At 41.2% G+C, this 23,839-nt stretch overlaps 1 protein-coding gene across 1 annotated transcript in view; it reads left to right on the top strand.

Annotated features, from left to right (window-relative positions):
- The window catches only part of ADRA1B (adrenoceptor alpha 1B), a 47,124-nt gene extending 24,887 nt beyond the window's left edge, over positions 1-22,237 (top strand). The window contains exon 2 of the mRNA XM_077468432.1: positions 15,267-22,237. Coding sequence (XP_077324558.1) covers positions 15,267-15,820 — 554 coding nt within the window. The 3' untranslated portion in view covers positions 15,821-22,237. The remainder of the gene's footprint in view (positions 1-15,266) is intronic.
- Positions 22,238-23,839: the final 1,602 nt, after the last annotated feature.

Here is a 23,839-nt window from a genome sequence, read left to right on the forward strand (position 1 = left end):
GTGTCTATTGACTGAGACTGGAAGGGAGTAAGAGTCCCTCTGCAACTGCTTCCTCTCTCTCTCTCTCCAACTGTTCCTGCTGGCCCCCTGCCTGGAGACAGAGCCCCCAAGCACAGGGGTCCCCTCCAGGCCTCTGGATCATAGACTCTGCTCTCCACATGGCAGACTCCTGAATACTTATGGGCCACGGTCCACCTGCTAGGTGGTACTTCCCCCAGGGATTGGTAGCATCCCCATGAATATTCAGGCTAAGGTCTGCATCATTCTGCCCACTAAGTTCTAGAACCTTCTAGAAGCTTCCAGAAGTAAAGGGGAGGTGACAGACACTCAGCCCTCAAAGCCTGGCAAAAAAATACTACATGACCCCGAAATAATCTGGCATCGCAGGCTAAAGTGAAGCCCAACTAAATTTGCCTACACTGCCTGACACAAGGGGGTGCTACGTTAAGAATACTTTAATCAAATAGAATTTATTTTTATTTATTTTTTTATAACTAAGAGTTTAGTGTCACTTTAACTTTCTCACTGATGCTATTGAACACTGGTAACACTGGCCTCCATCCCTGTTTGTAGAAAGACAAAAAGGAAAGGTTTGGGATTTTATATGAGGTGTGTAATCAACCTTTGGTATATTACATATCAGACATCCCAAGTCTCCCGTGACTCGCGAGAGTCTCCCGCAATTGACGGCAGGCTCACGGACATCTGCAAGTGCGACACAATCTCCCGGCTGGCAGCAGCAGCCCGAGCCTCCCCCTCCTCCCAGCCAGGAGAGACAGTGGCATTGCTATGGGGATCGATTGTGCCAAAGCAGGTGCGGCACCGGACTTCCTATGTGTCCCAGACTGTTACTCTGCCCTCCTCTCGTAACCGTCCAGCTCCCCCAATCACTGAGCACTCCCCCAGTCCAGCTCAGAGAGAGATGGAAGCCAGGACAGCCAATGGGAGGTGAGCAGCAACTTTGTGGAGGGAGCTTGTGTCTGATTCAACAGAGCAAGGACGGCATTCATTACTGTTATACACTGCAATGTCTTCTCTGGCAGCACTGTGTTCACAGCTGGCTCTCTGCATGCTTCCACGCAAAGCCTGGTAACAGTGCAGGCAGCCCCTGAGTAGTGTACACACATGGTGGGAGCATGGGAGCTATAGAGGAGTGCTGGTACCTGGGAGGCAGGTGAAATAATTTGGTGGGATGTCCTGATTGGTCAATAATTCTCCTAGGTGACCTTGTCTGGGGACAGGGGGACATTGATCAAAGTGGGAGTACAAAATTCAGGTGATTTCTCAATTTCTCTGCATCCAGATCACAATGACCCTCCCAAACGTCTGTTGGCAGGTTGGCTGAGCCCATTTGCTGTTTCTGCTGCCCTGATGTAAAGGGAACTCTTCAGACTGATGGGGTTGGGAGGGGGGGGGGGGGTGGCACGAAAAGCCACATGGCGCCACCTCCCTGAAATGGGTTTGCCACCTCCCTGAAATGAGTTTTTGCAGGTTGGGATGTCTGACATGTAAACATGGCATACATTCATGTACAAAAAGGTAGATGCATATTAAAAACAATATTCAGTCTTAGAAGGAACACATTCAACAGCAAAACACTGTGGGGCATGAGGAAAGTCTACGTGTTTTGCACTACATCAATGCTTAATCATGACTCACAAGCGTGAAATGCATAGACTTTCCTCATGCCCCTCAGTGTTTTGCTGTTATATGTGATGCTTTTATGAACGAATAAAGCTGGATTTTTTTTCTTTTGGATTTTTTGATGTGCAGCAGTCCTGAGCTCTTGTCAAGGCCCCCACCCACTCAAAAAAATGAAAAGTCAGAAGCTACAAATACTGTAGCTGCTGACTTTTAATACAACTTTTAATATAAGGACATTTACCTGTCCAGGAATCCAGTGGTATCCTCACCCCAGCCGATATTTGGTGCTATCGGGTGCTGGCGCCGCCATCTTGACTAAGGGGAACCAGCAGTGAAGCCTTGCTACTTCACAGCTGATTTCCGACTGCACATGCATGCTGCGCTTTGTGAATGGGCCGAACTGTGGGGGAAGGAGGGAGGATATCGAGCTTCCAGCTCAGTTTTCTGTGGTAAACTGAGTTGGAAGTGGGAGCGGGTACCTGCCAAAACCAGGTTCCCGCTCCTCCCCAATGGTGGCAAATGTGGCAGCGGAGGGGTGAAGGAGGCAGACAAGTTGAACTTCCCCTTTTAGGTGTAGCTCCGGTTTAACATACATGCTTCAGTTTGAGAAGCTGAGCTAGCACCAGTGTAGAGTGTGGTGTGTAGGACCATTACAGGAGACCCACTTTTCTTTACATAGTCATTACAGGAGATCCACCTGTAGCAGCATCACAGGATCTGAATGTGGGAGATTTGGCAGGGTTTCTGCAAACAGCTGCATGCAAGAAAACCCCCCCAAAAAACAATGAGAGGCTGAAAGCTAATGATGGGCATGCATCGATTATCTGTGAATGATCGGCCCAGGATGCAAACAAATGATAACTGCTTTTCAAATATATTATAATAAAATATAATATAATAAAAAAAAAAAACATAATATGGTAAAAAAGAAAAAAAATTAAAAATAAACACCTCTACGTTCCCTTTAAAGCCTATCTTTGGTGAAAACATAAAACTCCACTTGGTGAGCCCTGCATTGTACTTTATGATGTCACATAGCCTACAATCACCAGAGCAAGAGGGAGAACAGGCTTTGGGGACCTGGTCTTGAAGAGTAGGGGGAGCCTGTAGGAGTAGAGGATCTGGTAAGTATGTGCTCTTTCCTATTCTCCTAGGCATGAATAAATATTTAACTCTTGCAGTGCAGGGGGGGCTTTTTGTCTTAGTTTTTTTGTCTTTTTGTTCAGTTTTAGGTTTCATGCATATGGACGGTTTGAGTCTTAAAATCTATCTAGCATCAAATCCCTGCATTTTTGTCCACCTTACATAAAGCCTCCCTCCATGAAAGCACCAGTGTATGTACAGCCAAGTATGAGCAAGGGTAAAATGCTGGAATTCCACACTAAAGTACATTTTAAGCCTCAAACCGTTGGAGTGCATGGGGCCCAAGTTAAGCTCAGTGGACTTTGTGACTTTAGCACAGTTGCCAAGTTTGCTAGAAAGCCTTAGCAGTTTAAAGAATGGTCTACTGAAATAGATTTTCGCGTGTGGCCACTATATGAAGCTCATATTACCGAAATTTAAGACAACCTGCACAGAACAGTAAACATTATGGTGCTTAACAAATGGATTAAGCGTGAACAGAAAACATTTCCATATACAGAGGGAACGTGGCACTTACCTCCAGCACAGCAAGGTAAATCCCTGGCAGCCGTCACAAGTCAGACTGCAGATTGGCTGATTATTTCACAGCTCAGAATGCTCTGTTTGGATGCAACATAACAAACCCACATACTTAACTACATACATATAACTACAACTATTTGTAGGAAATCAAACTTCCTTTTCTGATATCCATACAATCCGGTAAAAAAAAAAGGAACAGGCATTTGTGTACAACTGACTTTAATTTACTATAGAAGGGTATTTTGTCCATGGTGGGTGAAGTACCAACTTCAATTTAATCCCACATCGCCAGCTACACATATGACTGGGGATGGGGAGAGAGTCCTCAGCCCTGTGCACACTTCAAATAAAGCTCAAATCATACCAGTGTGCTGCAATAACATGTACATTGTACAGCACAGTGTTCAAGCAGTTATACCGCGGCCATGGCTGCAGCTATCAGCCATAACCCCCAGTATCATTTTATTCCAGCTAGCGATGACCTACATTTTAAAAGTGGTCCTAGCAGCTAATTAGCCACTGGATCGCTTTCACAAGTGGTGGGAGAGGTCTTCCCTTCCCGCTGCTCTCTAGTTCGCTTCTGTTGTTTCCGAGGCTTTACCATCCCACTGGAGAGCCTGGGATCCGATACATTGGTTCCTGCTGGTAACAGTAGAGATGAACGGGGACTGGAACATCCTGGATCATCTCTATGGTCTAGGACAGAGTTTCTCAACCTCAGTCCTTAAGGGGCCCCAACAGGTCATGTTTTCAGGTTCTCCATTTTTTTTGCACATGTGATTTGATCAGTTTCACTGCCTTAGTAATTACTACAGCTGTTTCATCAGAGATAAATTCTGAAAACATGTCCTACTGGGGCGCCTTGGGGACTGGAGTTGAGAAACACTGGTCTAAGAGACTAGAAGCTATAAGCATTTCACCACTGGTTAGAGTAAATGTAACAGAGCCATTTATTTCTCGAAAACATGAGATCAATGTTTTTTGTTTTTTTTATCTCATTCTTTCAAGGGTAGAGGAGAGACCTGGGATTTTATGGACCTCAGATGTCTCCATAAAGAGGACCTGTCATGTTTATTGCTATCACAAGGGATGTTTACATTTCTTCTGATAGCATTAAAAGTGATCCAAAAAAATAAAGGGACGGAGTAAAAATAAAATATTTTTAATAAAACAAATAATTCAATTCACATGTGCTGTAAGAGGAGACTCTGATGGGGACCTTGATTTAAGGAGGAACTCTGATGGGAACTCTCAGGTAAGGGGGTACTCTTATGGAAAGAGTAAACCCAAGGTAAGGAGTGAGGCTCAGGTTTTATTTGCTTTGTTTACTAAAGTATTTTCTGTTGTTCTAAATCATATCATGTAGATATAAAAAAAAAAAAACCTTCAAGTAAAATTGACGGTGCTATATAATTACCTGTAATAAATTTAAAACAAAAATATTTGACCGGTGTGCACCAGGCATAAACCCATGTGCATCAGATTCTGTTATAAAATTGTAGATGATCAAATCTGTTGTAGAACTATAATATTTTTTCTTTGACCCTGGACCTATAGAAATTACAAATCACAAAGTTTATGGTTTTCTATTGCTGTGTTTTTGACCAGAAAATGAAATGTCATTTTTACTTGGTCATGGACCCTCTACTGTCTTCTGTCTGTGACACACAAAAAAAAATAGAAAGCAAGAGTATACTAGTTGCCATAATAACTGCGAATGTTATGATAATACATTTTCAAAATAAATTGGATTTAGGTTTATTTTAGACACTTAGGCAAGATATACTCTAGGGAGAATAACTAAGATCAAATGCACTATAAACTAATAATAAAGTAAGGAGTTATAAATAAATTATAGGAATGCAGTCCATAAACTCTGGACTGTTAATATCCCTATTTGGGGGATGTGTATTTGTGTATATATATAAAAAATATTAAAAATATGTGTTTACATATATATATATATATATATATATATATATATATATATATATATATATATATATACAGAGAGCGAGGAGTGAGTGTGAGTGTATAAAAATGCTGAACAGGTATGTCATTTATTTCATATAATTAATTGTCAGTAACTTTTCAGAAAACCCCCAAAAATCAACATTGTGTGTTTCTTTTGAACTGAATAAAATATTAGTCAAAGATCAAACGAGTTGAAGTGACTGTATAGCCAAAACGATTTATTTTGTTTGTTTTAGAAAAACTAGGGAATCATTAAAAAATGTGTCAGATTAAATATATACTTTAACCTAGTAGCAAAGTCAATTAAAAATTATTTAAAATCAATAAACACTTACTGTATTTAGGTCTACACCATAAACGCCAAGCTCTTTTTTTTAATCAGATTAAAAAGAAGAAAAACTTTTTTTCAGGCTTTTCCTCTTGGCCATCATTTTAATAAGTAAAACGTTGGAAACACAGTGCTTTGTCATTTTTAATATGTTTTTGTAATAAAGAGATATCTTTTGGATAACTCCTAACAGTGTATGCTTACTGGACTGTTGGTGCCCAGACCTACCAGTGCTGAGATCTTGATGCCTAAAACTACTACTTATCTTCTAACTAAATAGCTAAAAGTGATGAGTTTTGAATTAGCAATATGTTAGTGAGCTCCTGTCTTTAATGTATTTAAATTAATTAAATACATACTGTAGGTTTTATGTTTAATCTCGTTTATTGCGTTTATAGGTAGAATAAAAAACAAAAGCAATTGTCATAGCAAGTCAAGGAAATGGAAACATATCAAAGTAACCTTGACAAATCCAAACCTGCACATATAGGTAAAGTATATAATGATGACAATCATCAGGAACAACAAACCCATATTTTGCCATTAAATAGGTAAACAACCATAATTCTATAGTACGATCAAGGACATACAGATGACCGAAACACAAATCATGAAAGTAGGGGAGAGAACAAATCCCTATAACAATACTGCAGGTAAGATATTGACAGAGGACTAGCTATGAAGAGAGCACCTCTGAAACCTAAAACAGCAAAAGAGCCATAAAAAGAATAAGACCAGAGACAGCGAGAGAGAAGAGAGAGAACAGAAAAAGAGAGAATGGGTAAAAAAAAAAAAAAAAAACACAAAAAGCAGTAAAAAAAAATAAAAAATAATTAAAATAAGGGAAAGTGAGGTTAGGGGTGAGGGGAGAGGCATGAGAGGGCCATAAGTACCTAGATAAAACAGGAGGGGAACAAAAACTGTTGAAAGTTACTCAGGAGGCTAAACAGTGGTAGTGGTGAACGTGTCAAAAGTAGCTGAGACCAGAAATTATTCTACACAATTCACATAAGACTATGACAGTCAGATTTGTCTTCATCCCAAACTTTCATATTTTTCATTTATTCGATCTGATTCATTTCACAAGTCCAGGCAGCTAAGGTCGGTTTGTCAATTTGACACCAATATCAGGCAATAACAGATCGAGTCGCGGTTAAGAAATGTCTAATCAGACTTTTTAAAATCTGTTTATAGGAGCCTGACACCAGAGAAAGAACAGTAAGGCTGGCCACTGACGGTTGAATATCAGCCGGTTCAGCAAGTACCAGCTGTGATCCGAACTGTGTATGGGCAGGTTGAATAGACCAAGTTGATTAATCGATCAACTTAGGTAAAACCAGCCTGCCGGATTAATTTGTGATTTATCGCTAACGGCTGCTATAGTCGCTAGCAATAATCACTGTCTTCTCCTGGCAGGGACGGCTTCCCCCTGGTGAACCCCCCTCCCCATCCCCGTCAGCACTGTCTGTGTTGAAAGATGGAATCGTGCAAATTTCTTTCCTGCAAGCACGGCAGGAAAGACATTTGCACAGTCTAAGCTGGGGCTGGGGCTGGTTAGGGTAATTGTCACCCACTAGATCAGCAAACAAATGGAATATCTTGTCTCAAAAAAGGAGGATATGGGGGCAAGTGCCCCAAATATGAATCATGGTACTAGGAGCTCAGAAACAGCGCCAACGTGTGTTGGGGATGGCACAATCTATTTTTTGAAGGATTGAGGGGCAACAATACCACCTAGAAGGTACGCGATGATTGCATTCTTGGGCGATGGAAGATGTTGAAAGCTTTTAGGATAGAGCAAAGACTTTAGTCCTCTCCAGTTCATCTGCCAGTACATTCAGTTCCTGCTCCGATTTGGAAAGGAATAAAGGTGAATTCAGATTCAGATAAGATTCCTGCAATAAGATTTGGCCATACTGTAAATTTTTAAATCAAATTTTCTGTAAATAAAAAAACAATAAATGCAGTTACGTAACAAATAAAAAAAATCTGAATTTGAAATTATTTCAAATGTAATCCCCTGTACAGTAGTGCTCAGACTGGGACTAAGGGAGGGGCAGTGCCCGGGGGCCAGTTGGTGTTCTGCATATCCATGTGCTGAAAGGAAACATGCTGTCAATAGAAGAGAGCAGACGCATGATATAATCAGTTTTCTGCTGCCACTTCACTGTGCAGTCCCAGGCTTGGGGCAGTAAGGTGACCTAGTTGTGTTGCTTTAATGTGGTTGAGAAAAAATCTGGTCACCGGCCTGGCTGTACCATCTGGCAGAGTATAAATCTTTTGGCAGGGTAAAGAGCGCCCATAGATGTATTTTAGTTGTGTATTTAGCTGTTGTTTGGAAATATTCAAGTTTATGTATGTTGCCGTATTACAACTAAAGAAATCCAGATGGTTTTATATGAATTCTCTTCATATTCAGGTACAATTTACTCTGTGAGAACCGACCCTGAAATACAGTTTTGGGCGGACTGATTAAAAATGCAGATTTGGGGAGTTTTACTAGTAGCGGTCAGATTAACCTCATTTCATGTATATTAATCTATTTTTGTTGTGGAAACCGCATTACGTGCACTGGTTGGGATACATTTCAGGGAGAAGTAATCTCTCCTTCTAGGGTTATATTAGTGTTGGCTTCTCCTGGTTGACATTTGTCTGGTTTTTTGATGCATTGTCTGGGTAAAAAGAGATCCAGATAGAACATATTTAGCTTGAAATTCATAAACTGTTCCGATGGCCAAGAACCACTATAGCCTGCTACAAAACACAGCAACCACCACTCATGGTCCAAGGCATAGCATGCAATTCCTCCACACAACCAACAGGTAGACTGAATAAGGAACATGTCAGGGAGACAATATGGGGGAGACCATTACTGATTTGGCGCTACCATCCTCCTTGCCGATTCCTTTTTGAGTCCTAAAACATGTATGCAGCTAGTGATTGAAACGCACATGCTTGTTCCAGGACAGTGATTCACCAAGTAGAGAAATAAGGATGAATATGACAGCCTTTAGAGCTTTAGCAAGTCAGCAATAGTGATTCCCATATTTCTGCCCCGATAGGTTAATTTTAAAGCAAAGCTCTTCTTTTGCTGAGCAAGTATTATAACATATACTATTGCTAATCTAGCATTTTGTTATGTAATGTGTTTTTAAAAATGACCTCTCCATTTTAATTTGTAGCTGCTGTAATTTTCTAAAACGATTTAAATGGAAATGTTGCTTTTTTGCAATATGGCAACCTGGAGACATCTTTTGCGTCGCTGGTATACAGAACACCCCCAAAAATGGAAATTACTTCTTGTGTGATTGGCGCACATGTTTTCCAAGAAGCGCAAACTCAGATACAAGTCAAAGTCCAAGCATCCCCTGTGATAGGAGCTTCAATGTTTTATGACTTCCAAGGAATCTTCCACAAGTTGTAGAGACTTGTAGTATCTGGACTTGGGCCTCACAGCGGGATCTTGGGAACTTACAAGATCCCAAATCTTTCTTATAGGAGTTGGGATATATATACAGTATCTCATAAAAGTGACTACGCCCCTCACTTTTTTGTAAATATTTTATTATATCTTTTCATATGACAAAACTAAAAGAAAGAAAACAAAGAAATTACACTTTGCTATAATGTAAAGTAGTGAGTGTACAGCTTGTATAACAGTTTAAATTTGCTGTCGCCTCAAAATAACTCAATACACAGTCATTAATGTCTAAACCGCTGGCAACAAAAGTGAGTACACCCCTAAGTGAAAATGCCCAAATTGGGCCCAAAGTGTCAATATTTTGTGTGGCCACAATTACTTTCAAGCACTGCTTCAACCCTCTTGGGCATGGAGTACACCAGAGCTTCGCAGGTTGCCACTGGAGTCCTCTTCCACTCCTCCATGACGCCATCACGGAGCTGGTGGATGTTAGAGACCTTGTGCTTCTCCACCTTTGGTTTGAGGATGCCCCACAAATGCTCAACAGAGTTTAGGTACTTGGCCAGTCCATCACCTTTACCCTCAGCTTCTTTAGCAAGGCAACGGTCATCTTGGAGGTGTGTTTGGGGACATTATGTTGGAATACTGCCCTGCAGCCCAGTTTTCGAAGGAAGGGGATCATGCTCTGCTTCAGTATGTCACAGTACATGTTGGCATTCATTGTCCCCTCAATGAACTGTAGCTCCCCAGTGCCAGCAGCACTCATTCAGCCCCAGACCATGGCACTCCCACCATCATGCTTGACTGTAGGCAAGACACACTTGTCTTTGTACTCCTCACCTGGTTGCCGCCATGCACGCTTGACACAATCTGAACCAAATAAGTTTATCGTGGTCTCATCAGACCACAGCACATGGTTCCAGTAATCCATGTCCTTAGTCTGTTTGTCTTCAGCAAACTGTTTGCGGGCCTTCTTGTGCATCATCTTTAGAAGAGGCTTCCTTCTGGGACGACAGCCATGCAGACCAATTTGATGCAGTGTCCGGCTTATTGTCTGAGCACTGACAGGCTGACCCCCCCATGCCTTCAACCTCTGCAGCAATGCTGGTAGCACTCATACATCTATTTCCCAAAGACAACCCCTGGTTATGATGCTTAGCATGTGCACTCAACTTCTTCGGTCGACCATGGCGAGGCCTGTTCTTAGTGGAACCTGTCCTGTTAAACCGCTGTATGGTCTTGGCCACCATACCGCAGCTCAGTTTTAGGGTCTTGGCAATCTTCTTATAGCCCACGGCATCTTTATGTAGAGCAACAATTCTTTTTTTCAGATCCTCAGAGAGTTCTTTGTTACGAGGTGCCATGTTGAACTTCCAGCGACCAGTGTGAGAGAGTGAGAGTGATAACACAAAATTTAACACACCTGCTCCCCAGTCACACCTGAGATCTTGTAACACTAACGAGTCACATGACCCTGGGGAGGGAAAATGGCTAATTGGGCATTGTCACTTAGGGGTGTACTCACTTTTGCTACCAGCAGTTTAGACATTAATGGCTGTGTGTTGAGTTATTTTGAGGGGACAGCAAAGTTACACTGTTATACAAGATGTACACTCACTACTTTACATTGTAGCAAAGTGTGCTTTCTTCAGTGTTGTCACATGAAAAGATATAATAAAATATTTACAAACATGTGAGGGGTGTACTCACTTTTGTGAGATACTGTGTATATATATATATATATATATATATATATATATATATATATATATATATAACTTTTATTATTTTTTTACTGGTTAGGAAGACTTACCTGTCATGGTGCCTCTTGTTGAGAAGTTCTCATTTTCTGCTGTTTCAGTCACCTTCAGCGTCACCTTTTCACTATTGAACATTATATACTCAGCCATTATTACATCAGTCTAACCCCGATTGTTTTCCGACTCGACTCTGAACAATTCCTGTTATTCTCTACTGGTTATGCCAGCACCAAACATGTATTTCTCTATGCTAGAGCTGTCTTACTTTCGCTACTCTGCAGATGTATATAGTATGTAGGTTAAAAAAAGTCCCATGATTTAATTGTTCCTCCTGGGATGTTCAGAAGTCCTTATGTTTTATTTGTATTCATATCAGGTATATATACAGTAAGGTAGCCAAAAACTCACCCAAGCTCAACCGCATATTTATAGGATGATGAGCTGAATAACGGTGCTCAGGCCATTGTGTCCCATACATCAAAATTGCAAAAAGAATGCCGGCAACTCGATTGCGTCTTCTTAAATATTTATTGAGCACAGACAACAGTGCGACATCAAAAAGCTAACATCTTTCAGCAAAAGCCTTCTTCATATGCAGTACTGTGGAAAAGTTTTAGGCGGGTGTGAAACAATGCTGTAAATGAAGAATTCTTTCAAAAATAGAAGTGTTAATAGTTTATTTTGATCAATTAACAAAATGGAAAGTAAATGAACAGAAGAGAAATCCAATTTAAATAATATTTGGTGTGATCACCCCGTGCCTTCAAAACAGCATCAATTCTTCTATGTACACTTTCATGCAGTTTTTGAGGGAACTCGGCAGGTAGGTTGTTCCAAAAATCTTGGAGAACTAATCACAGATCTGTGGGTGTAGGCTGCCTCAAATCCTTCTGTCTTTTCATGGAAGCACAGACAGACTTGATTTTGAGATCAGGGATCTGTGTGGGCCAAACCATCACTTCCAGGACTCCTTGTTCTTCTTTACGTTGAAGATAGTGTCTGTGGGCAACAGTGAAGCATGGTGGAGTTTGGGGCTGCATTTCTGTACATTGAGTTGGAGATTTTTCAAGGATCAATGGTGTCCTCAAGGCTGAGAAATACAGGCAGATACGTATCCATTATGCCATACCATCAGGGAAGCGTGTGATTGGCCCCAAATATATTGTTCAGCAGGACAATGACCCCAAACATACAGCCAATGTTATTAAGAACTATCTTCAGGATAAAGAAGAACAAGAAGTCCTGGAAGTGATGGTTTGGCTCCCACAGAGCCCTGATCTCAACATCATTGAGTCTGTCTGGGATTACACGAAGAGACAGAAGGATTTGAGGTAGCCTGCATTCACAAAAGATCTGAGGTTAGTTCTCCAAGATGTTTGGAACAACCTACCTCCCGAGTTCCTTCAACAACTGTGTGCAAGTATACCTAGAAGAATTGATGTTGTTTTGAAGCCAAAAGGTGGTCACACCAAATATTGACTTGATTTGGATTTCTCTTCTGTTCATTTATTTTCCATGTTGTTAATTGATGAAAATAATATATTTGATTTATATGATTAAAATATATATTTTTGAAAATTTACTTTGCAGAATTTCTTCACACCTGCTTAAAACTTTGGAACAGAACTGTATATTGGTACATTTTAAAATAAGCTTTTTTGATTAAATAATTCCTTGACAGGCTGCCAGACCTCAGGATAATGGGGTGAGTGTATATCTGTAACTTTATCCACAACAGTCCCACGCATTTTGGTCCTGTATAATTAAATATAGCTTTAATTAAACAAGGGTTTGAGGGATTTGATTAATGGGAAAAAGATTTGGAAAGTCTTGATTTTTTAGCTCAGCAAATAAACTGTGCTGCAGAAACAGAAACAGAGATAAATCTGGGACAAGTCTTTATTTTGATAAGGGCTGAGGTGACACATAAAACCTCTGGTTTGGAACTGTGATTCATAACGCCAGTGTAAAATGTTGCAAATATTTGCCATACCGATGTACTGACATTTGTGCTGGAAAATGAAATGCCAAAACCTAAATAAGTTCTACAACCTGAGGAATTTAACAGGTTTACAACTTTCACAGGGAGGCAAGAAAGCCTTGCACCCTGCTACTGTCTGGTGGTGGTTGGATCTACTTAATGGGAACCATTACCACTAAAATTGTCGAGCAGCTCTGGTCACCACCACTGCTCATATTATTGCTGAAAAACGTATTTGTTTAAAATCCCAGCTTCACTGTGCTGGCACTATGTCACCACTACAATCATGTTTTGTCATGATTTTAAAGGCTACTTTGATTTTATATTTGATTTATGATTTTAAAGCTACTTCCAGCAATCTCCTGATGAAGTGGACTTCTGGTCTAAGAAACATGTCAAAAATTGTCTTTCCATTTGCTGTTCTTATGCAAATATTTTTTTAATAAGGCCTAAAGTGACATTATACAGTTTATGATTACTGTTTTTGATTACAACAACATGTTATGTTATGTTGATGTTATTATGATGAATTAAATGTTGGAGACTTAAAGGAAAGGTTCACCTTTAGTAACATGTTAAAACCATATTCAGGGGGTTACTGTAGCACTGTCCCCCCGCACTCATCCCAATCCCCTGTTTTGACAGCGAGCAGGGGAACTTCTCCCCCCACTCTCTGTCACAATTTATAAAAACCGCAGCCATGCGGTGATCTCTGCTCACCTGGCTACGTCATTCATTCACGGAGTTCTGTGAATGTGAAAACAAAAAGTACCAACAGGCTTTGCAGTTGTCGGCTTGTAGTTCTCAATGAACTACCGGGGCGCTGTTGAGTGCTCTGGTAGTTCATTGATTCTTCCTGTCAGTGTGAAACTGCCTGACCTTTCAATGTATGGGCAGACATCTTAAACTGACAGTAGGAGTCCTGCATGGCACCTGCTATTTGCTGATCATGGCTGCAATGCTTTCTTTCTCCTACAAACAGAAAAATACTAAATGCACATTTTATTACCTGCAAAAAAGGTGATTTTTTTTTTAAAGTGAACTTATCCTTGAGTGCCTGTTCACACTATTGCGATGCGAGAACCCTGTGAATCAACTGCGGGTTCCCGCATCGCACTCGACGCGCACGGCAGTTCACACTGCCATATGCGAACTGCTGGGGAGTGTCATTATATGTTAACGACACCCCATTTCAGCTCGCATATCACACTGCGAACTGACAGTTCAGACATGAATCGGATTACATATGTGTGAACACACATGCGATCCGATTCTGGTCCGAACAGAAAAAAGAGTCCTGTGCGTGTTTGGACTGAATGCGGTGCGATATCAGCCATACTATCAGTATGGCTGACATCGCACCTGTACAGACATCGCATGTAATGTGAACAGCAGTGCACTGTGAATTACATGCGATGTCTGGCATCGTGCTAGTGTGAACCGGCACTTAAGTAGTACAAGTGAGCAAACATCATCAATGCATTTTATGGTTTTATAATCGTATGGAGTAAATGGTATGCATTTTTGAAAATGATATTGGTAATAACTAGCTCTGGTATTTTTAAATTGCTGTTGTCCTGTGACTTTTGTTTGTTTTAATATGTTATCTATGGGATGTGGGTACATTTACAACAAAGTAACACAAAGTAAAATCCTTATAGTCTATACTATACTACTTTTATAGGAATCAATAGCCCAGATTTATGGGCTTAATTCATGAGATTTATGAGATTTAAGTTTTGCTATGTTATAAGGAAATGTTAATTGCGCCTAAGCATAACTCTAAAAAAAACAACCTTTTGTCTTGTATTGCTACTGCAAAATAGCAGTATGTGGAATGTGCCTACGCACTCTTATGCCTGAACGGGCCAAGATTCCAACCATTGTATGCCCTGACTGAATGTACCCAAGTTGATCGATCAATCAACTTGGGTACAACCAGTCTGTTGAATTTTACACGCGATTCTTGTTAGCGGCTATTATATTTAATTGCAGTAATCACTGTGTTCTGAATCCCCCCTACTGGGAGAACACAATTGCTCAACGGGAGGAATTCCCCCATCAACACTGACTGTGTTGCATGTGAAAGAAAATTGCTCCATTTATGCCCAGATTGAAACACAATAACTGTATATTTGCAGTGAGAGATATATAGCAATGGCTGCCTCTGGCTGCTAGCCTGAGAAGTTTTGGAGTGAGGTATACTGATGTCACTACTGTGCTGCTCAATGTTCTCCTTGCTGGAGGCTCTGACATGAGGAAGCAATTCCCTGCCTCCACCAATATGATCTGGGCTTCTCTGTGCAAAACAGCACAGAGCAGTAAAGTATAACATGTTAGTTGTTTTTTTTTTTGTTTGTTTTTTAAAAAGCATAGCCTTTCATATCGCTTTAATTGTGTGTATTTATGATTTGATTATTCCAGAACAATACCCTTAATTTCCATAAGACTAGTGTTTTCATTTCACGACTTTATATCTTTGCTTACTTGCAGGTTCGATCTTCAAGCAGTTAGAACCTCCAGAAACAGTGCAGAAAGTCATATTTTGGCTTGGCTACTTCAACAGCTGCATCAACCCAGTCATCTACCCCTGCTCCAGCAAAGAGTTCAAGAGAGCCTTCATCCAAATTTTAAGGTGTCAGTGGGGGAACAGCAGAAGGCAGTCTGCTTTGCGCAGATCCCAGTACCGACCTCGAAGCAGTAGCAGCAACTTAATCCAGTCACGTAAGGAGTCCATGGATGACAAACACTTTATAAATGGTAGCCAGAGGACAGTGACGTCTATCACTCCAAGCCCAAGCTACAAGAGCAGGTCACTCAAAAAAGAGAGCAGTTCTCGGGACTGGAAGCAATCTTATATCCCTGTAGACTTGGATCAAACACAGACTTCAGAATCCAATATGCAGGACAAATCACACAGTGTCTTCATTTTCCCAGGGGCTTCAGACTATAATGGGCATGGGACCGACAATACAACACAAGACTACAGTGAGTCTAAAGCCAACCCCAGTCTGGTTGTAGTTCAGGACTCTATTCACTTTAGATAATACCCAGCAGACTTTAATTTGCAAAAGTGCCATATACTTGTACTAGTGGGTATTTATAGCTCTTTTGATAATCTTGGATCCTTGGACAGGTCAAGATATTAAGTTTTTAAGGGAACAAAACTCAGAGACTTAAAGAACAGCAGAAGCAAGGTCTAAAAAAAAGTCAACTTAAAGCCCACTTGAAGTACAAAAATAGATGTTAAAATATATGTCTACCTAATTTATTTATTTTTGGCTTAGATAGCGTATAGATGGATTAGAACTCCTGTCTGCTGTTATTTGGGGTTCCCTTCGAGAGATTATCCTATCACTTACTATGCTTTGGATTTACTGAAGTAGAAGTCAGAGGAAATCTCCAAAAGCAACACAAACAGAAATCTAAATTTTCGGTAGACTAGAACCCCCATCAGATTTTTTTTATTGCTGTCGGTGTCTTTGTTTAAGATAATCCCTCACTCCTTGTCTGGTGAAACCATTATCAATAGTATAACCTACCATAGTAAGCAGGGTGACATCTCTCTAATAGAGTCCCAGATAGCAGAAAAAAAATCTGACAGGGGTTTTAATCCCTCCTTACTCTCTCCAAAACTAAAAAAAGAAAAAGTTTTTGCTGGATATACACCATGGAGAGAGTCACAAGATTACCAGGTGGAAATAAAGAGAAAAAAAATGAATATAGCCACCACATCTAAAGACTAGGAAGCTGCAATATTTGACATTACATTTATGGGTTTAGTTCAGAGGTGTCCAACCTGCGGCCCAAGACGGCTATGGATACGGCCCAACACAAAATAGCAAATTTACTTAAAAATTTTTATTTTTATGGAATTGTTAGCAAAAATTAGTTTACACTTTGCAAACACGTGCAGCCGAAGAAAGATTTAACAGTGTCTCTTTACTGGACTTTTATAAGTTTTATCTTCCCATAGAAAAACCTCCCACTCTTCACAATCACGACTTATTCATGTAATCAGTTTTCGGCAGCACCTATATTTGTGAGCAGCTATTTTCAAATGTGAAGCACACAAAGAGCAATATACAGCCACAAACTATAACATGCAGAGGTGCAGAGCTATAAAGACATAAAGGGGTTGATTTACTAAAGGCAAATAGAGCAGTTGCACTCTGCAAGGGCAGTTGCTCCAGAGTTTAGTAAATAAGGTAAAGCTTCACTTTAAAAAAAAATTTAAAATTAAAAACTGCATTTTTTGCTTGCACATGATTAGACAATGCAAATCAACAGAGCTCCTCCTAATTTACTAAGCTCTGGAGCAACTGCTCTTGCAAAGTGCACTTTAGTAAATCGGTCTCAAAGTGTGGGGCTTCAATTGGACTTTTAATCAGGGCTTGGCTAATATAGGAGCCAGGCAGTTCATGGACCTAAAATATTTTATTTTGAAGTTGTTTTATTTGTATTTAGTACAAGAAACTGCTCATTGGCTTCTAGAGACTAACTGACTTCAGGGTGCTTCTTTAAGGAGGAAATTATTTTGGAATTCTGTGCCCAAAAAACAGGCAAAGAGCAAAGTGTCAGAAACCATGAAATCAGGCCGAGACAGAAGTACAGTTAAATTACACTTGTTTAATAATAAAAGTAAAAAGAACAAACGTAGTCAAAACATAACCAGATCGGATAGTCAGCCAAGCCAGAAGTCATGGATCAATGTAGTGGAACAGCAAGCAGGATCTGGAGTCAGAAGGGATGTCAGCAAAGCAAGTCTTGAACAGGATCACAGGAGATAGTTTCTTGTGATGTGACCAAGGTGAAGGCAGAGCTCCTCTGGACTGGACAGCTCAAATAGGCAGGACTGACGAGCAGGATATCATCAACAGCTGAGTAACTGTCGAGAGATAGGAGCTGGCAATTAGCCAACAGCTGAGCGGCCAGCTCAGAGAAGGAAGGGCTGAGCCCAGCCCTGACACAAAGGATTTGTCAGCAATGTTGCCTGTGGACTCCCTGCAACTGATCTATCTCCATTATTGACTTACCATGCTTTGTTCTGTATTAGTGGAGGAGGCCATCTTGGTAGAGGTAGGGATTGCTTGCTCATGTCAGAGCCTCCAGCAAGGAGAAAGAGTGAACAGTGCAGTGGTGACCAAATTTGGATCACCGGATCTCCTGAGACTAGCAGTCAGAGGCAGAAGTGCCTTAAATCTCACACTTCAGATATACAGTTTTCAGGCCTTAGGCATAGGAGTGCTTAGGCACATTCTTATACAAGGAAGTGCACTGCTTTTTCAAATATGGAGAATTTATAGTCAAAAGGTACAGTTTTAAGGGTACTGCGTAGGCAAAATTTCCAGATGTTCCCCGTAATATAACAAATCTTAAATCACTGCCCAGTGACAACTGTTATTAAGAAAACGTGGATTATCATTGAAGAGGAGCTTTTTAATGGGGCTAAATCCAGAAGCATGTACTTCATGAGTTCAATGTGAATAACTTGTTTATGCCAGCAGGTGGCACTGTTGGCCTTTTTGTTTTCTTTTTTACTTTTTTTTTCTTTCTGATGTGTGTGTTATGTGGCATTTTGTACAGATTTAAACCCTACCTAGACCATACTGAACGAACTTTATTTAGCTGAAAAAAAGTAACTGTATACATTAAGTTAGCTTTACATGAAAATCTAGAATGTATTTTCACCTTGACTTCTGTACTTCTATTCCTGAAAAATGTTAGCACACATTTTAACATATAAGACTGCTTCCACATGCGCAGCCTCGCGTTTGGGGGTTATTTACGGAAGGCAAAACCACTTTGCACTACAAGTGCACTTGGAAGTGCAGTCGCTCTAAATCTAAGGGGTAGATCTAAAATGAGTGGAAGCTCTGCTGATTTTATCATCCAATCATGTGCAAGCTAAAATGTTGTTTTTTATTTTCCTTGCATATCCCCCTTGGATCTACAGCGACTTTACTTCCAAGTGCACTTGCAGTGCAAAGTGGATTTGCCGTTAGTAAATAAGCCCCTTTGTCTCAGCAGACGGATCCACTGGTGAGTCAGATCAGAACAGAATTTTTTTTTATCCACCACCTTGTTATGGTGTAAAATGGACCCCCGTATAGGCAGCCCCCCTGCGTCTTCCTATATCTGCCTACATCTAGTCAGTTCTGGATGCAAACGCCTTGCGTCCTGTCTGATGAACCTGAAAGGGCACGGATGTAAATGGACGCACATACACTGAAATCCGGCTGCCCATAGGGATAAATTGCAGTTCATTTTCGTTCCATCTCATCACGAGTCAAAGATGGACTAATGGAATGCCCATGTAAAGTGGGCCTTAACCTGTTATATTTTGTCTCCTTCCACTCTTTGCTGTAGACTTAGTTTAAACTTGCTGTTGGGGATCGTAAATACAAATGGTTGAGCGACATTTTTAACACCCCCCCCTGGATTCACACCTATGCATTTTTAGCGCTTTTTGCATTTTGCAGATTTGCACTACGGTCCATTTACCATGGTTTCCTATAGAACATGTTCTGTGCAAATCTGCAAAATGCAAAAAGCGCTAAAAATGCATAGGTGGGAATCCAGCCTAAAAAGCTGCAAAGGCAGCTGTATAACATGCCATGGCAAAAATGATTCCCCCTGTTGCATTTGGTGGATGGTATAAGTAAATGGAAATGCGCCCATGGCGCTGTATTTTAGGCCTGATTCACACCTATGCAGGTTGCATTTTTCAATACATGCTTTTCATCCATTGAAGTCAATGGAACCAAAAACCCGAAAAAAGTCCCTGGCCCTTTCCATAAAATGCACAGATGTGAACTACATCCATAGGAAACCATGTTAAATGGACTGTAGTGTGTTTCTGCAAAACTGAAAGGGCGCTAAAAAATGCATAGGTGTGAAGCAGGCCTTAGGGGATGAAACGTCTCATCACTGTCTTTCAAATGCCCTCAGAAAAGCGATCGTTTGATGATCACTCTTAAGAGGGCAAACACAAGTGTAAAGGAGCCATAAAAGAAATTCACCATGATGAACGTCCCAGTATTTTTAAGTGCTAAGTATGTCACTCCAATTACTGTCATGTGACAGCGCCACTGCTTAGTGATTGGCCAAGTTTTGGGACACCTGACCATCACACCTATATGATTTTATTGTATTTATTGGATTCATTTTTTTTTTCTTAGCCCTTGTTCACACTAAGCACGGCTTTGAACTCGCACGATTTCAAAGCTGCATTTCAGTTCGACTTTGGGGGGGGCAACTTGAAAGACATCTGTGCGGGTTCATGCACAGATGTCTATTGAAATCACCCTGAAGTCGCCAAAAGTAGTGCAGGAACTACTTTTGGAAATCAGTATGGTCCAGCAAAGTTGGCGTCGCACCAACTGGAATGCTCCTATTGCCGGCAATAGGCTCCAAATTAAATCGCATGTCAAATCATGCCGATGTGAACAGAGGCTTAAACCTTGTGCACACAATCAAATTGTTGGCTTACAAAGCGTCAAACTTTTGTCTGAAGGGCATGTGCCAGGAACTTGTCTTGCATACTAACGCCACACAATTGTTGGCCAGCAAACACAAACAAAGTGACGTACTAGGTGGAATTTCAGCTCTTGCGCGCCACCCTTTGGGCACCTTCTGCAAATGTCGTGTTTGGTGAGCATTGATTCCGAGCATGCGTGTTTCTACTTTTGACTTTTGTGTGATGGACTTGTGTGCACACGATACAAAAATCTGACAACAGACCATTGTCCGCCGAAAATGTACTAGCCTGGCATGCAACATTTGTTGGCGGAAAGTTGGACAACAATTGTCTGAAGGAGCGTACTAACGGTCGGATTTTAGGCAAACATCACACAGTTCCCTGCCTAAAATCCAATCAGGTGTACAAGACTTTAGGCCTCTTTCACACGAACGATCCGTTCAGGTCTGCCTATCAGTTTTTTAGGTGGACCTGAAAGGATGGTCCATAGACCTCTATACACACTCTACAAACTGTACTGAACCGCAAGTGAATCTCATACAAGTTGTCCCAGTCACAGGACGCTTAACCATTCTCGGCCACGATTCGGATCAAGGGGGTGGATCGTGCTCTGGTACGGTTTAACCACTTAAGGACCAAGCCTTTTCTGGCACCTTTTGTTTACAAGTAAAAATCTGTATTTTTTGCTGGAAAATTACTAAGAACCTCCAAACATTATATATTTTTTTTTTAACAGAGGCCAAGGAGGATAAAATGGCAATCGTTGCAATTTTTTGTTACATAGTATTTGCGAAGCGGTTTTTCAAACGCAATTTTTATGGGAAAAAAATACACTTTCATTTATTTTACTGCAGTAAAAAAAACATATTTTTTGGAAAAAATATAAAAATTGCGCACGTTTGTGGAATGGCGACAAACTACGATACATTAAAATCTCCATAGGCGAAGCTTTAAAATTTTCTAAAGCGTGCCTGTTTAGAGTTCCAGAGGAGGTCTAGGGCTAGAGATATTGTTCTTGCTATAACGTTCGCAGCAATACCACACATATGTGGTGCGAACACCGTTTACATATGCGTGCGTGCGTGACTTACATATGCGTTAGATTCTGCGTGTGAACATGGAGGGATGGGGACACTTTAAATTATTTTTCTTTCATATTTATTTGATTCAATTTTTTACACTGTCCCTTTAATTTTATTTATTTTTATCACTTTTTATTGCTTTTTTATCACTTTTATTCCTCTTACAAGGAATGTAAATATCCCTTGTAATAGAAATAAGGGTCCTCTTTATAGAGAGATCTGGCATCTATAAGACCCCAAATCTCTCCTCTACCTTTGAAAAGCAAAAGGAAAAAAAACAAAACTTTTATCTTATACATAAAAAAATAAAAGTTTACTTCTGCCCTAGATCTGGTCCTTCCTCACCTCTGTGATCAGCAGCGCGAACCATCAGATCATTTCCCGGGCTCACCAGTAAGAAGGGTAAGCCAGGGAAACACGGGCAAGTGGCGGGAGGGACGACCCCTCCCACTGCTTCTAAAAGTGATCCAGCGGCTAAACATCCACTCAGATCATTTTTATAAGAAAGAGAATCGCCGGCTGAAAAAAAAAAAATACAGGGATTATGGCTGTTTGCTTCCCCAATAAACCACTTGCAATGTATATATACATATTGTGGTCTTTAAGTGGTGAAACTACCAGTATGAGTGCACCCTTAGGCCTCATGCACACAGGACATTTTCGAAACTCTCCTAAAAGCCTTTCTCCCCAGCAGCAGCGTTTTGGCAGATAAAAAAAAACAACTGACGCTTGTAAAAGTGTGTAATGCGTTAAGGGGTATTTACAGGTCTCAAAAGTGTGGGCGTTAATTTATTTAATTGGCCATTGAAATTAAGTAATTCTCTAGCGTTAATGCCAGGGCCTTGACAAGGGGTGGGCAGGAGGAGCGGCTGCCCTGGGCACTGTGGCATCATGTGAGGTGGGGGGGGGCTATGAGGAGATTGGGGGGAGGGGATTTGTGTTGGGGGGGTGGAATTGGGGGGAGATGGGGCGGCAGGGGTTAAGACTTGTTCTAGGAGGGTTTGGGTGGGTGAATTTGGGTACAAGTGATGATTTAGGGGGATTTGTGTTGGGATGGGAGATTGGAGAAGAGAGTTTGTGCTAGGAGGGGGGATTTGGGGGGGTTGTGCTAGAAGAGGTGATATGGTGGGGGGGACGGGCAGAATTTTTTTTATGGGGGGGGGGGGGTTATGCTAGTAAGGATGACTGGGGAGTATTTCTGCTCGGAAGGGAATTTTTATTGGGGGGGAGGCATTTGTGCTAGGTGGGGGAGTTTCTGCTGGGAGGGGGGATTTGGAGTGGGGAGAGAGGATGTGTACTTGGAGGGGAAAATTGAGTGGTAGAAGATTTGTATTAGGGAGGGGTAATTATTTTCTGGGCAGGGTATTTGTGTTGGGAGGGGGGATTAGTCCTAGGAGGAAGAGAGTTTATGCTTTTTCATGGAGATTAGTGTTCAACTTTTGAGGGGGGATTTTTGCTGACACATAATGCTCATACATCTTTGGGGGGGGGGCGCATTTTGCCATGTTCGCCCTGGGCTCCATATGACCTTGTCTCTGCACTGGTTAACGCACATTTACAAGCATCAATCGTTTTTTCTGCTAAATTTCTGCTGCTCCTGGATGCACTGGTGGGGTTTTTTCCTGCCTCTAAAAGCCCCTGCCACTAAATGCTGCTAAAAGTCTATGTGTACATGGACACATAGGATAACATGCAGGGGAGCTTAGAGGCAGGGAAAAAAATGTCTAAAGCCCCTAGGAGCAGCTGCAAAAATGTCCAGTGTGCCTGAAACTTGAGCATTTGTGAGATGTTGGATGAGAAGACCCGGCTTGCAGTTGGCATTTCAATTCAGTAGGGTCCCTTGAGATCCTCCACACTAAACACATCAAATCATGTTTTTAGGGAGCTAGCATTGTGTACAGAACAACCATGCTGGAACAAGAAAGTGGTAATAAATTTGTGCCGCACCAGAATGCAAAACATCGCAGCTGTGGCATGTGTATACAGTAGTACCTTGGATTACAAGCATCATTTTTTCCAGAAGAATGCTTGCTAGCGAGTTTCCCCAATGGGAATCAATGGAAACTCAGATAATTTGTTCTAGTGTCACTGCTAGTGTATACAGTACTGCATGTGGCCAGAGGTGGGGGAGCGCCAGAGAAACTCGGGAACTGAGTTTTTCCGAGCATCTCTGAGTGTCTCAGAGTGTCCCAGAGCATCTCTGAGCGTCTCAGAGTGTCCCAAGCATTCCGAGCATCTCAGAGTGTCTCAGAGCATCTCAGAGCATTTCAGAGTATTTCAGAGCGTCTCAGAGTGTTTATGAGCATCTCAGAGTGTCTCCGAGCATTTCAGAGTGTCTCTGAGCGCCTCAGAGACATCTCAGAGTGTCTCCGAGCATCTCAGAGTGTCCCTGAGTGTCTCAGAGTGTCTCCAATCCTCTGAGTGTCTCAGAGTGTCTTTGAGCATCTCAGAGTGTCTCCAAGCGTCTCCGAGCATCTCAGAGTGTCCCTGAGCATCTCATAGTG

The sequence above is a fragment of the Lithobates pipiens genome, unplaced genomic scaffold (genome assembly GCF_037356315.1).
Source record: "Lithobates pipiens isolate NorthernLeopardFrog02 unplaced genomic scaffold, aLitPip1_a1.2 Scaffold_8, whole genome shotgun sequence".
NCBI lineage: Eukaryota > Metazoa > Chordata > Amphibia > Anura > Ranidae > Lithobates > Lithobates pipiens.